This window comes from Peromyscus californicus, unplaced genomic scaffold (assembly GCF_007827085.1).
Source record: "Peromyscus californicus insignis strain IS unplaced genomic scaffold, ASM782708v3 Scaffold_9__1_contigs__length_137607984, whole genome shotgun sequence".
NCBI classification, from domain to species: Eukaryota; Metazoa; Chordata; class Mammalia; order Rodentia; family Cricetidae; genus Peromyscus; species Peromyscus californicus.
This window is the reverse complement of record NW_026294617.1, coordinates 59182763-59202469: the sequence shown is the minus strand read 5'-3', so window position 1 is coordinate 59202469 and position 19707 is coordinate 59182763. Positions and strand designations below refer to the sequence as shown.

At 43.9% G+C, this 19707-nt stretch overlaps 1 protein-coding gene across 6 annotated transcripts in view; it reads left to right on the top strand.

The window, feature by feature from the left end:
- The window catches only part of Fnip2 (folliculin interacting protein 2), a 118633-nt gene that overhangs the window by 38130 nt on the left and 60796 nt on the right, over positions 1-19707 (top strand). For 5 of the 6 annotated variants that reach the window (XM_052731301.1, XM_052731299.1, XM_052731300.1 and 2 more), the window contains exons 2-5: positions 13374-13503; positions 16597-16740; positions 19237-19337; positions 19437-19508. In XM_052731301.1, the coding sequence (XP_052587261.1) occupies positions 13374-13503; positions 16597-16740; positions 19237-19337; positions 19437-19508 (447 nt within the window). The remainder of the gene's footprint in view (positions 1-13373; positions 13504-16596; positions 16741-19236; positions 19338-19436; positions 19509-19707) is intronic. The other variant, XM_052731298.1, reaches the window with a different exon arrangement.

Genomic DNA, 19707 nt, shown 5'->3' with positions numbered 1-19707 from the left:
ATTGATGACCGCCGGCTGAAACACTTGTTAGTCACCACATGCAATCCAGTCGAGAGTGACCCAGACAGAAAACGCGGCTACTTCATCACTGCAGTCTGCAGCTCAGCCATTGGGCAGCTGCTGAAGCATTTCTGCTCTGTTTCCTGTGCTGAGCTTGGGTGCCTGCCTGCCGGACTGCTCCCCACTTCCTGGCTCGCCTGCTGTGAGTTAGGCTCTGGTTTAGTCTGTCCTGTTGTTACATTATTAACAAAAACGAGTCGAGTGCCAAACAGCGAGCAACAAGTTCCGATGGTGACCTGCTTCTGAGTGTAAAGGAACTCCAAAGCCACACTCAGCCACAGGGCAAAACTGAGCAGAATGTACAGAGTTCCAGTAAATACCCCATGTCTCCACACACTCAGAGCCTTCTTCACATGGTGGTGCATTTTATAATGGCACATTGTCACCCAGAATGTGTAATTTGTATCTGGGTTCACTCTTCATGTTATATATTGTTTTGACAGATGAGATTTATAGAGTAGTTCCAGTACCCTAGAAATCAACTTTATCTGTATATTCAGTCTTCTAAATTGCAGCAATCTTTTTCAGATTGTCATTTGGTTAGAATCATACGACAGACAACCTTTTGAGATTGATTCTTTCACTTAGCAATATCCATTTAAAGTTAATCCATGTCTATTCATGCCTTGATAGCTCATTTCTTTTTAGTTCCAAATCATCTGTTGGTGGTTTTCTTACCCAATGAACAAGTTGGTTGCTTCTGAGCATTTGAAGTTTATCAGTGAAGCTGCCGTAAACATCTGTGGGCAGAGTTTTGCATGTGCATTTCATCTCCTTTGGTTACATAGCAAGAAGCTCAGTTGCTGCCTCGTAAGAGAATATTGTGTTTCAGTTGGTAAGCAAATGCTCGGCTGTTGCTGTCTTCCAGAGTGGCTCTACCTCTAGCAATGCATGAGAACCAGCGTTTGGATGCTCCGTGTTCTACATTTTGCTTACTCTGCTAGATACATAGTTGACACCTCACTGCTGTTCTGATTCGCATTTTTCTGGGTTTTCCCTTTGTTTTGTTTTTGAGACAGTGTTTTACCTATTGCCCTGGCTGATCTGGGAGCTCACTGTCTATCCCTGGTTAAGTTCAAGACTACCTTGAACTTGTAGTGATCTTCTGGTCTCTGAGCCACCATGCCTGGCTAATTGGCACTGCTCTAATGGTGTATGATTTTTTTGCTACCTGTGTCCTTGTGAGGTGCCTAATCAACTCTCCTGTCTATTCTTGAAGTCATGCTTTCCTTAAAAAAAAGTTAATTTTTTCTATTGATCTTATTTTATGTGTGTGTTTGTCTGAATTTATTAATGTGCACTGTATGCATGCCTGGTCCTAGGAACTGGAGTGACAGATATCACCCCATGGGTGCTGAGAACTGAACTCAGGTTCTCTGCAAGACCAAGCGCTCCTAACCACTGAGAAGTCTCCAGCCCCATGCTTTTTCCTTTGCTTTCTTTTTTTTTATTTGAGTCAGAGTCTCTGTAGTCATGGTTGGCCTAGAACTCTCAATGCAGACCAGACTGGCTTTGAATTCACAGAGATCTACCTGCCTCTTCCTCCCAAGCACTGAGATTAAAGATGTGAGCCACCATTTCCCTACCATGCTTGATTTTTTTTTTTTTTTTTTTTTTTCCGGAGCTGAGGACCGAACCCAGGGCCTTGTGCTTGCTAGGCAAGCGCTCTACCACTGAGCTAAATCCCCAACTGATTTTTTTTTTAATTATCAAGTTTTAAGGCCTCTTTATTTTGGATAACAATCCTTTATTAGATATATCTTTTGCGTATATTTTCTTTGCCCAGCCTGTGACTTGTGTTCTCATTCACTTGGCAGTATTCGATAGATAGTAAGTTTGTCTTACCAAATTTTGATTTGTTGTTGTAAAATATTGTTTTAAGATGTGTTATATTTGTTTATGCTGTGGAACATTTGTTTAATGATGCAAAGATGTGTTGCATTCTTTTATGTTCATTTTTTAAACTCTGAAGCTGTATTACTGTACCTGTCTAAAACACCTAATGGTCTAATAAAGAGCTGAATGGCTAATAGCCAGGCAGGAGGAAGGATAGGCGGGGCTGGCAGGCAGAGAGAATATATAGAAATCTGGGAGGAAAAGAAGAAAGCAAGAGAACAAGAGGAGGAGGATGCTAGGGGCCAGCCACCCAGTAAGAGTGAAAGTAAAATTACAGAAGAAAGAAAAGGGAAAAGCCCAGAGGCAAAAGATAGATGGGATCATTTAAGAAAAGCTGGCAAGAAACAAGCTAACCTAAGGCCAGGCATTTATAATTAAGAATAAGCCTCTGTGTGTGATTTATTTGGGAGCTGGGTGGTAGGCCCCCAAAAGAGCAAGGACAACCAACAACAATTTGTTTTGTGGACCCTGTCTATGATGTTGTATGTAAAAACTCTTGCCCGTGCCCTAAAGTCCTCTGTATTCTCTCTTGTAGGCGTGCTTTGTTTTATTTGTTTGTTTGCTTGTTTTTGAGGCAAGAGTTGCAGTCTCGTCTGTCCCCGGATCTTACTGTGTATAGCCCTGCTGCCCCACACTCCGTGACACCCACCCCCTCCTCGTGCTTCCTCCGGGCTGGGGGCTGGGATCACAGGCAGGAGCCACCACACCTGCCTGAGCTACAGGGTCGGGCGTGCTGCATTTAGTTTTGTGATTCATTTTGAACTGTCTCTGTAAAGTGTGTAAGGTCTATGTCTCTTTCTGTGTATGTGTGTACACATATATATGTAAATATATATTGGCATGTAGATATCTAGTTTTCTCAAACCACTTATTGAGAGTTCAAATTCTTTTTGTTCTTTGCAGATACACTTTTTTTTCAATATTTCTTTACATGCACTTTTTTTTACATTTATTCGTTTATATTTGTGTGTATATGGAAGTAAACTAATTTGGCAGTTCTAAAATGTTAGGCAGGTTTTGTGTGTGTGTGTGTGTGTGTTTGTGTGCGGTATACTTCTCAATACTAGTCTTTCCCTGTATATATTTAATGCCTAACTTTCCAGAGGTTTCTCTAGGTTCAGACACGTGCATACACACACACTATCACACATACAGTCTCTCTCTCTCTCTCTCTCTCTCTCTCTCTCTCTCTCTCTCTCACTCACATTCTTGCTGATTGGAGATGTTTAGCTCATTTAGAAGTATGTTTTTTGGCAATTGGAAAGATGGCTGGGTGGTTAAGAACACTTGCTGCTCTTGCAGAGGACCCAGATTTGGTTCCCAGCACCCACATTGGTTGGCTCACAATCATCTGTAGCTCTAGTTCCAGGGACCTGATACCTGCCCTCTTCCAGTCTCCTTGGGTACTGAATACACGTGGTACATGTACATGCATGCACCTGAGTATAGGCAGAGTTTCTCTATGCCTCAGTAGCCACTCCCCAATAACCATTCAGAGACTTATTATTAATTATAAATGTTCAGCTGATAGCTCAGGCTTGTTACTATCTAACTCTTACATTTTAAATTAACCCATATTTCTTATCTACCCTCTGCCATGTGGCGGCACATTCATCTTGCTTCTCTAGGTGTCTCTCAAGACTCCTCAGACTCCACCCTTCTTCTTCCCAGAATTCTCTCTGCCCTGAAAATCCTGCCTGGCTACCGGCCAGTCAGTTTTTTTTTTTTTTATCAACAGTGGTAGCAATACATTTTCACAGTATGCAGAAGGATTATTCCACAGCACTCAGGCACACATACATTTTTTTTTTAAAAAAGATAAATTTATTTTCTTTTTCTTCTTTCTTTGTTTTTTCTTTTTACAAGTATGTTTTTCAAGGCATAGAATACATCTGGAAGGGTAATCGATACCATGAGGTAATGTAGATTAGTTCAGTAAGATTGTGTTCTTTGTACAACCAGATAGCTGTCGGTTCCAGTTATCCCATATGCATTCAGTTAGATCTTTAAGCAAAGGGAGCCTTAGAAGGGATGACCTTAGGCCACCCCATTATTTTTATTTTTATTTTTGTTTGTTTTTTGAGACAAGGATTCTCTGTAGCTTTGGAGCCTGTCCTGGAACTTACTTTGTAGACCAGGCTAGCCTTGAACTCCTAGAGATCCACCTGCCTCTGCCTTCTGATTGCTGGGATTAAAGGCGTGCACCACCACCACCCAGCCACCGCATTATTTTATAGAGGTAGAAATGTAGGACTAAGGTGTCATGGTAAGGGCTGACTCTTGGTATCCTGACATCCAGGGCAATTTTCTACTTTTTTCTGTGCATGGTGGCCCCTGGACAGTTGAATGTGGCTAATCGTTCTGTGAATGCTACACACACATGTTAACCTGATATGACCCTGAGCTCAGAAAAAACGGGAGAAAATTGTCTTCTTTACTTGATAGTTCCTTTTTCTAGTATCCAAACCTCAGGCTGCGTGGACACATAACTCTAATGTTTTGTTACTGTGTGAACAGATTATATGGGGACTTAGGTGTTTTTAGCTGTGACCTTTGCTACCATTATAGCACTGTTTCAGGACTGGGGCTCAGAGTTGCAACCTCCTTACCATAAACCTTTGGCTGTCATCTTTGGTAGGAATCAGTCATACTCAGGAAAAATGTAGAGACCTGCAAGTTTTTTTTTTTAAATAATTATTTATTATGTATACAGAAGAGGGTGCCAGATCTCATTACAGATGGTTGTGAGCCACCATATGGGTGCTGGGAATTGAACTCAGGATCTCTGGATGAGTAGTCAGTGCTCTTAACCTCTGAGCCATCTCTCCAGCCCGAGACCTGGAAGTTTTATGTATCCTTTTGGCCCTACCTTCAGGTACAGTAATCATCAAATGGTTCAGCAGTCCTTTATCCTACATTTTCCAAAATCTTAAAATCTCTGAAAAGTCTACAAGTGATTTAACTGATAATGAAGCTGTATTAAACTATTTGTATTTAGTATATATTCATCACTTGGGCTCTTGTAATCTGATTTAGGAGTTTGAGTGCCTCTCACAATCTGGAGGAGGTATTATATAATATGTAGTATATGCATCTTTCTAAAATCTGAAAAAAAAATCTGAATTCTGAAACATGCGACTCCTAGGAATTCCATTAAGGGATTGTGTATCTGAATTCATTGTATCTGAACTGTGTTTCACAGGAACATAGTCTGTGTTTTTCTGATAGACTTGTAAGTCACTTAAGGCAGCAGGTTTGGGGGAAGCCAATGCTAGAGTTAGTGCTTTCCTAGGTAGTTATTGGAACTGTTGAGGCGGGAGAGATGGCCCAGGGCTTATGAGCACTCACGTTCATGCAGAGGACCAGTTTCAATCCCAGCACCTATATTGTGCCACTCAACTTGTATCGTAATGGCCAATCAGTGTTTTATTTATTGACTAATCAGCAACACATTTGCCATACAGAACGTCCCACAGCACTTCCCCCTTTTTTTTTTTTCAAAAAGGAAGGTTTTAACCTTAAAGTAAAATTACATATAATTTGGGAATTTGGGCGTAGCTTCTCTTACTACTTCCTGCTGGAGGGGGGCGCTGTATCTAATGTGGACACAAAGAAAATTTTAGGATTATGGAATAGTCCATGAGGGTGTATCATCTGAGCCAGTTGCCTTCAAATCATTCTGGATGTTGGATCATCTGGGCCTTGGTGTCATCGGAGACTTTCAGGGGGTCTTGGCTGGTCAAACCTGATGTATCTTAATCTGGAACAAATCCATAGCCTCTGGCTTTCTGTGGGAACAAAAGCAGAGTCTCCTTTCCAAAGCAACATATCCTTATATTCAAATTTTGAAGTCAAGGTACCTTTAAAATATACAAGTTGGCATAACTCAACAGCTTTTACAATCAAATGTTTTTCTGCAGTTAAAAGTCCCAAAGACAACACAACGCAGATTCTCTGTGTAATATCCATTTTTACGTGGCTTATTTTTTATACTACCTTTACTGTCTCTTTAAAGACTTTATTTTTAAAACTATGTATTTGTTTCTATAACTCTATATATCATCTTTTTTGTCTCTTTCAAGCCTACGTATCTTTTACACACATTGCAAACTATTACATCTGAATCTGTCTTATTGTGAATCTATTGCTTTAAACTGTAGCAGCTGTGGCTGCTGGCTCCGCCCACCTCAGCTTCCCAGCATGGCGGTGGTTTACCACGAGCTCTGGGAGCTATCATGGGTCTATGCTTTTATCCAAGCAGCGTGTAGTCCAGAAACCTCCTTTTTTGTTTTGTACCTACAAAGGCTAAATCCACCACGCAGCTTAATGTGCCACTTGCAGAGGCCTCATTCCTGCCATTCTGCAGGTCGAGCGCACACACCAGAAACCCACAAGTAGCTCAAACCAGCAGCTGTTGCTCATTTGAGAGAGACAATTAGGAAGCTGTTTTTAGCTCCGTTTTAGAATCTTTTTTCTCAGGTTTTAGGTGGAAACTCTTGCCACCACGTTGGACGCCATTTGTTGCTAGAGTTTTCCTGCCTGGCCCTCAGTCAGGACAAATCTCTCTCACCTGCCAGTCCCACAGCCACTCAGATCTGACCAAGTAAACACAGAGACTTATATTGCTTACAAACTGTATGGCCATGGCAGGCTTCTTACTAACTGTTCTTACAGATTAAATTAATCCATTTCCATTAATCGATACCTTGCCACATGGCTCATGGCTTACCGGCATCTTCACATGCTGTTTCTCATCGTGGTGGCTGGCAGTGTCTCTCTGACTCAGCCTTCCACTTCCCAGCTTTATTCTCCTCCTTGTCCCGCCTACACTTCCTGCTTAGCCAATGGCCAATCAGTGTTTTATTTATTGACTAATCAGCAACACATTTGCCATACAGAACGTCCCACAGCACTTATGAGCACTCACGTTCATGCAGAGGACCAGTTTCAATCCCAGCACCTATATTGTGCCACTCAACTACCTGTAACTCCAGCTATAGGGGATCCCAACACTTTTTCTTGGCCTCCAAGGGCACCCATACATAGGTATACAGGCACATAAATAAAAATAATAAAAACCAATCATTTTAGAAGAATGACTGTTTACTACAGTGAACACCAGCGTCAGGGCCTCTGTTACTTGTCCGTGATGTGGATTTGATATCTGAATTTAGACATTTATCTCCGATCCTCTCAGGGTGTGGCTTCCTTTGTTATTTAAGTGTATCTTGAGATAAGACTTGCATCGAGTTGATGTCAGCATCTTTGGTGGGTCATCGGGTGTTCCAGCCTGTGTGAGGAGTGAATCCTGGTGTGCCCGTTCAGATTTCAGTTGCGGTGTTGCTCCTATGCCATGCTGCTGTGTGATGTTTAGTCTTTCATTCCACTTAGTGTTCATAAACAGTATAGAAAGCTTATACATAACATACTCTTGAGTGTGCCAAAATTGCAACCAGCTTGTAAATATCTTTGGGTAAGGTAACAGGAGGATCCATTTAACAGAATGTTTTGCAGATGAGTTTCTCTAGTTAGCGTTGTGTGAGAATGATGGTCTTGCAGTACTCGACTGCTCTTGACCACATCAGCAAGTTAATGGAGGAATTTTACGCACATCCTGTGAACCAAGGCATTCTCGTACCTTCATGCTATTTAAAGTCAAAAATAAGAAAGGAAAGTCAACTAACTTGAAGGTGATTTTCCCAGGAACTCTTTTATTGGGTGTGTTAATCTCGCAAAAGTACATGAATTCCCAATCTGTTACTACCAACTATGTACGTAATTTTTTTTTTTCTTTTCTTGAAACAAATAGCTTTCTGTCGGGTGGGAAATAGTGAATGTTTTGTGCTGATAAGATGAACTGTGATTGCTGCCTCGGCATAATTTTTCCTTTTCCTCCATACTGAGTTGTTTGTTTTTAATCCTTCAAATTATAGTCCTCATCTCCCTTCTGATTTTGTTTTGTCTTATTCTGAGAGAGAGAGAGAGAGAGAGAGAGAGAGAGAGAGAGAGAGAGAGAGAGAGTGAGTGAGTCATTTCATAGCTCACAGTGGCCCTGAACTCATGGTTTTCTTCTCTCAACCTCCCTAGTCCTTGGATTCCTGGTGTGTGACACCATGCCCTCCAACAAACTTTTGTATTTAGAAACTGTTCTGTTTGTATTTAGAAACTGACTTTTAAGAGAAAGGGAGAAAGGTGTGAGGGCTGTAAACAAAGGATGGCATTTGAGAGCAGCTGGGCTGTGTCTTACGCTACAGTAGGTTTTATGGCAACAGAGGTTGTAATGTGTTCAACCTCGTTCCAGTTCCTGGAACACTGCTTGGCACACAGTGAGCAGCAGGAATTGCCTAGTACATGGAAGAGTGAACTCTGAGCGTCTGTTGTTCTTATTACTGGTGTGCTTGAGACAGGCTCTCACTGTGTTGCCCCGGCTGTCTGGAACTGGTGATCATCCGGGGGAGTTAGTCTTCTGGGGGTTGCCATTATGGGTATGTACCACCATACCTGCTCAATTTTGCTTTATTTAACATTTTCTTGGATCATTTAAAGTTCCCTGTCATGTCTGACTCTTTAAATGTTGACATTGTTGGATCACAAGACTGCCTTTAAATTCCTCATATGTGTTTACTTTGACTTATATTATTGCTTCCTTGTGTGAGACCAAGAGGAGAGCCATAGAACATGGCTTCTGACCTGGGCATACTTACGGCACTGCTCATCTTATTATTGTACAGTTTAAGGGAGGCATAAACAGAGGGAATTGAACTGGTCTGGGGGGGTGGAGGGAATCGCAGATTGTGTGCCATTAAGTACATAACGGCCATTCTGTTCCTTGTGAGGTGTTCCTCCTTGAAACCACAGATCCTAGACAGCACTGCCTCTGCCCTGAGAATGTTCTTCTCTGCCTAAGGTCAGACCTCTACCTAAGATCACGCTATCCCCTCTCTTGAGAACTTGGAGTCAGCACAGAGTATTTAAAGTCCATACAAGTTCTGAACCAGCTCTACTGCCTCATTTGGCACACGGCTCTTTGGCAGGAGACACACTCAGTGCCCCAAGAATTTGATAGGGCGCCCCTTGCCTTTTTGTTGTTACTATCTCCAGCGGCAGGACATCCCTGTGTATCATTTCCTGTGTCCGTGTCCAAATCTCATTCTTCAGAGGACCGAAGTCATGAGATTGGCACCCATTCTAATTCAGCATGATCGCACCTTAACTTGTACATCTCCAAAGACCTTATTTCTAAACAAGGTTTGGGGCTGGAGAAATGGCTCAGAGGTTAAGAGCACTGGCTGCTGTTCCAGAGGTCCTGAGTTCAATTCTCAGCAACCACATGATGGCTTACAACCATCTATAATGAGATCTGATGCCCTCTTCCAGCAGGCAGGCAAAACATAGAGACAGCACACTGTACACATAATAAAAAGAAAAAAAAAACAAACTAAAAATCTAAACAAGGTTTGACTCATGGGTACAGGAATTAGGAATTCAGTAAATTTTTTTGTGTGTGTGTGTGGTTGGGGCAGAGCAGGGTTCTAGTCATAGTTTTGTTAAAATACATGGTATAGATCTTACTCTTTTTGGTGTGATTTTTGTTTTTATTTATTTTTGAGACAGGGTCTCGGTCTGTAGCCCAGACTGGCCTTGAATTTTCTTACTTCGGCCTCCCCAGTCTGGGGTTATAGCACATACATACTGCAAAGAGATGTGTGTTCTGTACCTCAAATCCTTTGCACTATTGCTGTCGTTTCCTTTCAGGGAAATAACTCATGCTTTGGTTACTTGCTTTATATATACTCTTGGTGTGGAGTTCGAGAAATCAGGTGTTCTAACAAAGCAAGCAAACAGCACCGTGAAGTTTAACGTTTTTATTGTCATCTTCTGAAGTGATGTTAGCGCTTCAGTGTGTGTGTACATGTTATGGCACCCAAGTGGAGGGCAGAGGGCAGCTTAGGGAGTGGGGTTTCCCTTGTGTAGAGTCTCTCCCTATAGGTGCTGTCCCGGAGACCTTCCCACGGCAGTGAAGCAGGCAGGGCTGGAGGCCTCCCCTCAGGCCTGTCTCATTCCAGAGCATCCCATTGCCATTATCATACTTACCTATAGTTTCCTCTACCAATATTCAAGATGGCAAGTGCCAAAATGCCGATTGGCTATTAAACCAAAATAGTATTCATATGGGAGAATAGAGTTTTTCTCCTTTTATGAAATATTTTGAAGGATTTGGATTAAAAAAGTTGGACATTCTGATAAATATATATATATATATATATATATATATATATATTTTCCTCTTCTATATATTTACTTTTTTTAAAAATAGAGTCTCACTCTGTAGTCTAAACAAACCTGGAAATCACTAGGCCTAGGCTGGCCTCAAATTTACAATCCTCCTTTATCTAAAGTGCTGGGATTATAGCTAAATACCACCACACCAGGCACCTGCCTTTTTTTTTTTTTTTTTCCCCCTTGAGACAGAGTTTCTCTCTGTTGCCCTGGCTGTCCTGGAACTCACTCTGTAGATCAGGCTGGCCTTGAACTCAGAGATCCACCTGCCTCTACCTCCTGAGTGCTGGGATTGAAGGAGTGCACCACCACCGCCCAGCTAGCTCGTAGCTTTTAATTGAAAAAGAATCTGAATTTCATGACATGTTGTGATCGTTATTGAATTTGAGTTCTTCTGGAGATGTTCTCTTTAGCCTAACTGAAGTCTTAACAGGTAGCTTTGTAAACTTTACCTCTTTGACAGTGTAATCTTATGAGCAATAGGGATTGTACAGGATACTATAAGGAGACTGTCTTTTCTTTCCCCCACTTTTTTTTTTTTTTTTTTTAGACAGGGTCTCACTTTTTGTAGCCCTGGTTAGCCTGGAACATGCTATATAGATTAGGCTGACCTCAAACTCACAGAAATCTGCCTGAGTGCTGGAATTAAAGATAGGACGCCATACCTTGTGGTGATTAATCTTTGTTGATTTTTTTTTTTTTTTTTGTAATAACTTGACCCTGTATACTGTTTGCTCTATGGTTCTGGGATGGAGCCCAAGACTTTTGTAAATGCTAAGCAAGCACTTTCCTCCTAAGTTGTAGCCCAGCAAATGTGTGCTTAAACGCACATTTCAGAAGGGTGGTTGTTGTTTTGTTTTGTTAGACAAGGTCTCTCTATTACGTAGTCCTGGCTGTCCAGGAGCTCACAATGTAGCTCAGGATGACCTCGAACTCACAGAGATCCACCTACCTACCTCTGTGTCAGGATCAAAGGTGTGCACTACCACACCTAGCCAGAGAGAGTTTTAATAGCCTTGTGTACATTTAAAATTTGGCAGTTTGGGTCATAGTCCTCTGGTTTTGACAGAAATCTCCAGGAACTGTGCATACGTGGGGACAGCTGGTCCTGAGTGCCAGCAGGAATCTGTCTCATCCTTGGCTCTTTTACTTTCCTCCACAATAACTGCACCAAACAGGCACTTGCCACCCGGTGGGAAATAGCCATGAGGTATAGACTGGGCTGTAAGTGTGGTGAGCTCCCACCGCTCAGTTTGGGGTCATGTGGCATATCTTCATTGGTCAGACTTTGAACATGGACTGCCTCTGGCCTGGGAGAAAAATGGTTTCCAAAGTAGATTGCCACAGTGTTCCATGTCAGAAGGGCAAGGGTGCCAGGCACAACTTAGAAAACACGTTGGTGAAAGAAGGGTGGCCAGAACTTTCTGTCATGCTCAATATTGATGGCCATTGCCTGTAACAGGGAAGGACCAACGGCGGACTGCTCCTCACAAAAACAGAAGCCTTCTCCCTCCCTGGAGAGAATGCTTAGCATTCTGGAGCCTGATGTGCGTCAGGCTTGCATGAAGCCCTCCATGTACTTTATGTGATCCACAGAGCAGTTTGTGAAGTCAGCGATTATACATAGATCACTCCAATGGCAAGTGGAAGGGGAAGGCTTTCGGACTTGAATCCCGCTGTGCCCGACTGTACTTACACCGTCGACACTGCTTTGACATCTGTCACTCCTTTATCATCCCCCTGTCCATTTGTGGTGTGTCGTGTCCCCCGTCTCCGCCCCCCCCCCCCCCCCCCCCCGCCCGGGTCCTATAGCAATCTGCCTGAGCAGTCAGCACCCCTTCTGCCCCAGGCACACCTTCTAGATTCTACTTTTGTCTTCTGACCTGCCACTGGTCCCTGCAGCCTGCGGCAGGCAGGGTGAGCGTCTTGGCTCCTTGTGCATTCCACTCCCACCTCCAGATTTTCTTAGGGCAGTCAGCTATCTGATCTCTTATCAACCGTCTGCTTTCCTTGGCTACTCTTTGTGTTCAGAGCTTATCCCGCCTGGCCCTGCTTTGCTCCCCCGACCCCCCGGGGGTGGGGGCGGCAGCTCTCTGGTTTCCCTCTCTCCCTTTGCTGTGCTACACTCCGTTGTTGTGTGGCTGTTCATTCTTCGGGTCTGTCTGTAAATGTGGCTTTAAGCCTCCCTCCCTCCCTCCCTCCTTAAATCTCACCCTTCTTGAGACAAGATCTTGCTTTGTAACCAGGCTGGTCTATTCCTTCAGCAGTTCTGCCTCAAGATTCCTTGAGTCTTACAGATGTGCTGAGCTTATAGACGTGAGCTCGAGACATATGCCAGGCTCTGAGACACTCTTGTGTCCTTTGGTTTTCTCTTTTGAACTTCAGACAGTTTGTAGTTATATATTTATGTGTAACTATTAGGTTAATAATATCCCGCCCGCTTAAACCTTGAACTTCATGAGGACAGGGACTCGGTCAATTTAATTATTGATTCCCCAGCACCTACTGCAGAGCCTCGAATACCGTACAAACTAACTATGTGTTGAATGGGTTGCTCACCGTTTGTGAAAGTACACTCTGTAAATTGTTCCTTTCTGTAGTTTCTGCTTTCTTGTTACTGCTGCATAAGACTGCATTTTCTTCTTGACGTCTTTTGCTTAGGAACAAACCGTGTTTCCCTTATTGCTAACTGTCATGGTTAGCCAAGGCATTTGGTTTCAAAGCCTCTGTATCATGCCAGACGTACTAGGGAAAGTCATAACCTTAGGCTGTGTGACTGCTGTGGGTTCCACCAGAGGAGGGGCGAGCGGGGAGGTGGCTGGCTTCTCATTCCTGGTGCCACGTAGAAGCATAAGCACTCCCTCAACTCCCGTGTGCGTTCCCTGAACCCAGGCATCCAGCAGCCCTCTCTGGGTGTCCTTGCAGCCTCTTTCTGCCGTTGGTGCCCAGACTGGCTCTGGAGGGCAGTCCTCCTCTCCAGTGACTTACTGCTGGACCAGCCTTGCCGCCCTCTGCATGAGCGTTGGTAGTGTCTGCGCAGCCACTTCCTGATTCACCCAGGCACGTGGCGGGCAGTTTGCCTACGATCACTCCAAGCCCTGGAGATAACCTAACTTCTCTCTCTTTGGAATCCACAGCTGGTCGTGTTCGGAGTTTGACCTGAGTGATATTCGCCTGATAGTGTACCAGGACTGTGAGAGGAGAGGTAGACAAGTCATGTTTGATTCCAGAGCCGTTCAGAAGACGGAGGAGGTGGCGGCGGCCCAGGTATGAGACGCTGATAGGCTTTCCACCCTCTTCGGTCAGGGTGCTGGACAGAGCCAGCCAGGATTCGGAAGAACGAGCAAAGCCTGCATCCTAACTGGCAAGCACGTGTCTGTGAATTATAGGTGAAACTTAACAAGCAATTCTGGTAGGCCAGCAGTGGACCGTTGCCATCAAGAAAGGTGCATTTGCTGGTGATTGTAATCTGGTAGGATTTTTGTAAGCGTTAAGCATAGTAAGAAAATACATTGCTGAGATTCAGAAAGTGCTGGATTATTTGCCAGAAGAGAAAGTCATTCTGTCCTGATTTTTCTCATAGATAAAGGCGCCAAGTGTGGCTCATGCCCGTAGTCCAGCCCTAGATAGGCTGAGGTAGGAAGATGATTTGGGGCTAGCCTGGGCTACGTAGTAGGACTATGTTTCAAAACCAAAATAAATAAAAGGTGGTATTTTGTAACACAAGGTCAAACCAAATTAAAAGGCTTGCTCACTGTAGGGCCTTAATCTATGAATGTACACTGTCATCTTACCCCTTCTGATCAAGGAACCTTTCGTCAATTTCCCTGCTGTAGGGAGGGGAATGGTGAGAATGGGAAGTGGGAGGGACTTGGGATGGCGAGTGAAGACAGGAAAAGTCTTGGCCCGTTTGATCCAGACGAGGAAAGATAAAAATAATTGGAGAGGAACCTTGTCCTCCCTGATCTCTTTGGATATCAGCCAGGATACCTCTCATCTGTCGCCATGGCTAGACCATTTACTTCAGTATATATGTTCAGATCCTTACAGATTAAACAAATCCGTGGATACTCTTTTCTTGTTTAATGACTTGCTTCCCATACTGACCAAATTCTGGCAGGCTATAGACGGTGATTAAGTGACTGAAGTTATAACATGGCCTTTGCCTCTCGAGGGCCAGTGGGCTGTTTTCCAGCTTTATCTTTGTTTCTTAGAAATGACTTGGCAGGGAGTGGATGCACGTGGAAGTCAGAGGACAGCTCTGTGGAACTGATCTCTTCTTCCACCTCTATGTACATTCCAGGGATCAAACTTACTCAAAGACTTGTGGGACGAGTACTTTTACCTACTGAGCCTTCTCTCTGGCCCTCGGTTTCCAGCTTTTGATAAGAATCTTCGTTTGCAGGAAGGAAGTTTTGGTTGAAGGCTGTTGAGCCGGGTGGATACATACCCCAGTACTTACTGAGGAATTCTGCCAGGAAGCAGCTAATCATTACACCAGCGGTTGGGCTTGTTAGGTGGGTGGAGGAGAAAGCTGTGAAATCTCTCAGATGATTCACCTATGCTTTAATGGCAGATTGGGATCAGGAGCTTAGGTGAGCTTTCTTAGAAGTACTCATTTAATTAAAAAAAAAAAAAAAAAAAAAAGCAACTTAGGCTCAGGAACATTTGTGTAGCTTGCCCAAAACTGCAGAGAGACCAATCGGGAGGGCGCTCACTGTCCCAGGTGCTGTTTCCAGCCATGCTCATTCCCCTATGCTCCCGCAGTCACTCCGCTCGTAGGTGGGACTTCCAGTCATCAGCTTTCAGCCCTCTGAGAGGCTGTTAGTGGCTTAAGTGGTATTAAGTAGCACCTGGAACTGTATGTTGAGTATGTTGAGGGAATCATGAATGCAGGATGCTCAGGATTAACCCTGTGTACAATTTCAGACCCCATCATGGCTGGAGTGCCTGCTGTAGACCAGCACATTGTGTGTTTTCTTTACCTTCCTTCTCCAGGTCAACCCCTCCTCAGCCTCACCCCCTTGATAAGCACAAGACATCCTGAGCGGATCCGCACGTGACTGCAAGCATGTGCAATAGAGCACCAGTGTGGCGGTCACACTGGAGATTAGATAGCTGCTCTTGCACTCATGGGTTCCCAAGCAGAGGCTGTAGAAGAGAGGGAAAAAGGCAGAGGAGACTCTGAAGTCATTTGTCACCAAGGCTGCTCTGTAGGGAGTGTTCTGTTCTGGTGGCCGGCACGAGTATCCATACCTTTATGTCACTGTCGTAAGAATTAGCAGGGAACACTTGAGGGGCTACAGGCACTCCTGTTACCTCTGACCTTTAAAGTCCACACTCCCATCACATGCTCTGTGGGTCACAGTAGCTCCTGTTTCAGGGTTTGGGCTTCACCTTTCACAGTTCCATCCCGGTGGTTTCCTTCCCTGCTCTTAAAGGAAGGCTACCAGAAGTATGAAAAATGCAAGCCCGCCTTGTTAGTTTTTCGGCTGCGTTGTGTGCTTACCCTGCAAGGAAATGCCACGAAACACGACAGAATCCGCTAACAAGAGTTTTATTAAAGGTAAAGGGACAGAGAGTGAACAGGCCTGCGGGAAACACGTGTGTGGAGAAGGAGAGAGAACCGGGAACATGGCGCCGGATTTTAAAGGCTGGGCGTGGACAGATCAGCGTCACTACTACACGCAAGCGCGTAGATCACATGGCCACGTTGCGCGCTTACGTGGCCAGTGGGACGTCATGGATCTTGGTCACACGAGATGCCCTGACCCGGAAATGGCTATCTGGACCTGGACCTAGCTAGGCGGAAGTATCCGCCAGGCATATGCAGACACGCCTGACTGTGGGGGCTTGTTGTAAATCTTTCACGCCTGCCCAGGCTAATAGCTTTCTTTTCTCAGTCACATTTAGTTGGTAAAATTTTGAATGTTAGTGGCCGTTTTTCTCATCAGTTCCATACGTTAAGACTACACAATACTAAAATCTAAGAACTACAACAAGGAGTAGTATTTGTTTATAACTTTATAGTATAAATTTAAATGTAAATACTAACAGAAACTATTTAAAGAGAGTAAACTATGTCTATCATCGATCTCCTTGTCTCAGTCTGTCTGTCTACCATGTCTTTATCTATGCAAAGACCCCACCATTTTCTGTGTAATATCCCCTTCCCAAATATTCCAGACTCCCAGGAATGAGATTTTTGTCACTATAAAGAAAAATTAAACAGAGCCTTTGGTTTTAATGGCATTCAGGCATCGGAATGTTTTGACGAATTCCCACTTGATAAAGAGTGTTGATGAAAGCCTGACACACTTGATGATCCTTTCCTTACCTTGCCTGCCTCTCTTAACCCAGAAAGCAGAGGATGTCCCTGTTAAAATGTCAGCCAGGTGCTGTCAAGAGAGCAGCGGGAGTGTCGGCAGCAGCGCCGGCAGCGTCTCTTCCCACAGCTCTGGAGGATCCCTACAGCATGCTAAGGAGCAGCTTCCAAAGTACCAAGTAAGACATGTCGTCTCTAGAAGAGCCATGATGAGTGTGGGCACGAGCGTCTTGAGAGGGGATCTTGTTTGGTTTGGTTTTGTTGTTGGTTTGTTTGAGACAGGGTCTCAAGTAGTCGAGGCTGGCCTCTAACTAGCTACGTAGCTGAGGATGACCTTGAATTTCTGGTCTTCCTGCTGTCACCTCCCAATTTCTGAGATTTCAGGTATGTACCACATCGGACTTCTTTTGATTTTTGGGACATTGTCTCCCTGGAGTAGCCAAAGCAGGCATGGAAGTGACTACGTAGCCCGTGCTGATGATCTCAGATCTTCCTGTCTCAGTCTCCCAAGTGCTGATTACAGGCATGTACCACAGTAACCAGCTTTCCATGGCTTTGTCTTTTTAAATTTTAATGATTTATTTATTTTATGTGCATTTTTGGTTTGCCAGCATGTATGTCTGTGTGAGGGTATCAGGTCCCCTGGAACTGGAGTTACAGACGGTTGTGAGCTGCCATGTAGGTGCTGGGAATTGAACCCAGGTCCTCTGGAAGAGTAGCCAGTGTTTCTAATCTCAGAGCCATCTCTCCAGCCCTCCATGTTCTTACTTTTTAAACATGTATAGAATATTATCTCTACTGTTGCTAGTAAAACAAGGGCATGGTGATTACCAGCAGCCACAGATGAATAAGCTTTGAATTTTAAGACTTGTGTGGTGCATTTGCTTATATATTACAGTGCTCAAAGCTAGTTGAGACTCTCAGTTGGCACATGGTCTTTATACCAAGAAAAGGCAAATTATAAAACAGAGAAAGTGGGTGGAATTTATTAGTAGAGAATGAGACATCTGTTGGTTTGTGTCTGAAGTGCCATGAAGTTGATATGAGCTGTAACCAGAGATGAATCCACCTTCTATTAGCAGGACAGACAAGTTTATCTTTCACTTTCCTCTTTTGTCGTTATGCAGAGGCTGAGTGTGTGTGTTTGTGTGTGTTTGTACTTAGATATGTGTCTATTGGAGTTAAAGACACTGGAAAGATTCAAGAAAGCGTATTGAAGGAGATTCCTTTATTTTTCCGTTGCGCTAAGGGTGCACTTGCAGAGTCTGGCTGTTGAGCTTCGGTCAGGCTGTGCTTGTGTGCCTAAAGCACACTCGCTTGTTTGACTCTTTTTTTTTATACTTGTCCATTGGGTGTCAGCATGGATGAGCACAGTCATTAAGACAGCGGTTCTCAACCTGAGGGTAGCCACATCCTGCATATCAGACATCTACATTACAGTTCATAACAGTAGCACCATTGCAGTTATGAAGTGGCAATGAAATAATTTTCTGGTTGGTCACCACAACATGAGGACCTGTAGTCACGGGTTACAACATTAGGAAGGTTGAGAAACACTGCCCTAAGACATTTTATAGCTGAAGGAGAGGTGTTGACCTAGAAATAAGTCATAGGGGATTAATAACGAAGCAAAAGAACGGTGGAAATACTGGTGAGCAGGAGTGTCCTCCGGGGGAACTATTTCAAAGAGTGATTTGAGAAAGAAGAGATTCAAGTTGGAAGGTAATAGTGTCAAATAAAATATCTGGTAAGGTAAATTAGAATGTGTCTCCTGGATTTGAAGGAAAGTGGAAGGTGGACTGTGGAGGTCATCAGAGCAGTCGGGATCAACCAGGCAAACCCAGGCTTCTCTGTGTCAAAGGCTGTCGTTTACCACCTCATCCTTCCAGTAAAAGATGGTAAAAAGGCCCAGGAAACTGGTCAGAATTTGGAAGTGTTTTTGAAATATTTTTATAAAGTCTTAGCGCAATCAGCTCACCTTTATCTCCTAGATCTTCACAAAGTCCTGCATGGACACTGCTGGGGCAGCCACTTTTCTTTGCTCTGGTAAAGCACCGAGCCCAAGGCAGCTTACAGAAGGAGTTTGTCTGGGTTTGTGGTTACAGAGGGTCAGAGTCCATGGTGGCAGGAGCAGGAAGCTGTGGTCTCACATCTTGAACCTCAAGCAGGAAGCAGAAATCAAACTGGAAATGGCGGGAGTCTAACCATCAAAGCCCTCCCCCAGGGACATACTTTCTTCAGCAAGGCCACGCATCCCAAACCTACCCAACACCTCCTGGTGATGTCTGAACTTATGGGGGAACATTCTCATTCAGATGACCACAACTAGTAATTATTTAGCTGAATAATGCTATAATAATACCATGTTTCTGTTCAGGATCTGCTACGTACCCAAAGAAGAGCTAACCTGTTTCTTCCGTAGTTACAATTTATAAATGGAGATGGATAGTCTTCCTTGGGTCAGCATATTGTGTATAAGGAAGAAATAAAAGATGGTAGTGTTTGTGAACTGTAGCAGGTGATCACTGTGTAGGTGATAATTGTAAGGTAACGGCTGTTGCTTTAAGATGCTGTCATGACAGGCCACTCAGCCAGAGACCCAAAGGTTAGCAGGCAGTGTGCTAATTGTGTTGTTCCATGTTGTGTTCTAACTGACGCCGATTTCTTGTGTACAGTACACGAGACCAGCTTCCGACGTCAACATGCTCGGGGAAATGATGTTCGGCTCTGTCGCCATGAGTTACAAAGGCTCCACCCTGAAGATACACTACATCCGGTGAGGTTGCCCCTGTGCTGGCTGCGAGAACTGGGATGCTGATGCTGACTTCTTCATTTAAAAAGCACGTTTCTCCCCTCTTGTTTTTTTTATTTTTAGTTCTCCTCCACAACTGATGATTAGTAAAGTCTTTTCTGCTAGAATGGGTAGCTTCTGCGGAAGCACAAATAAGTAAGTGTGGGATTTTGTGCCCTTTCCTATGTTTCTGTGTGTCTGTTTCTAGATAAGTTCTTTGAGGATGAGTATAGCAAGGCGAGCACAGCTTAACAAAGAGGTTTTAGTCATTTTCTAATAACAGCAAGTGAAAAACCTTCCGGTTTTCCTCAAGTTGCCCTGAAGACATGACTTTGTCTGTTTTTTGAGAAAAGGT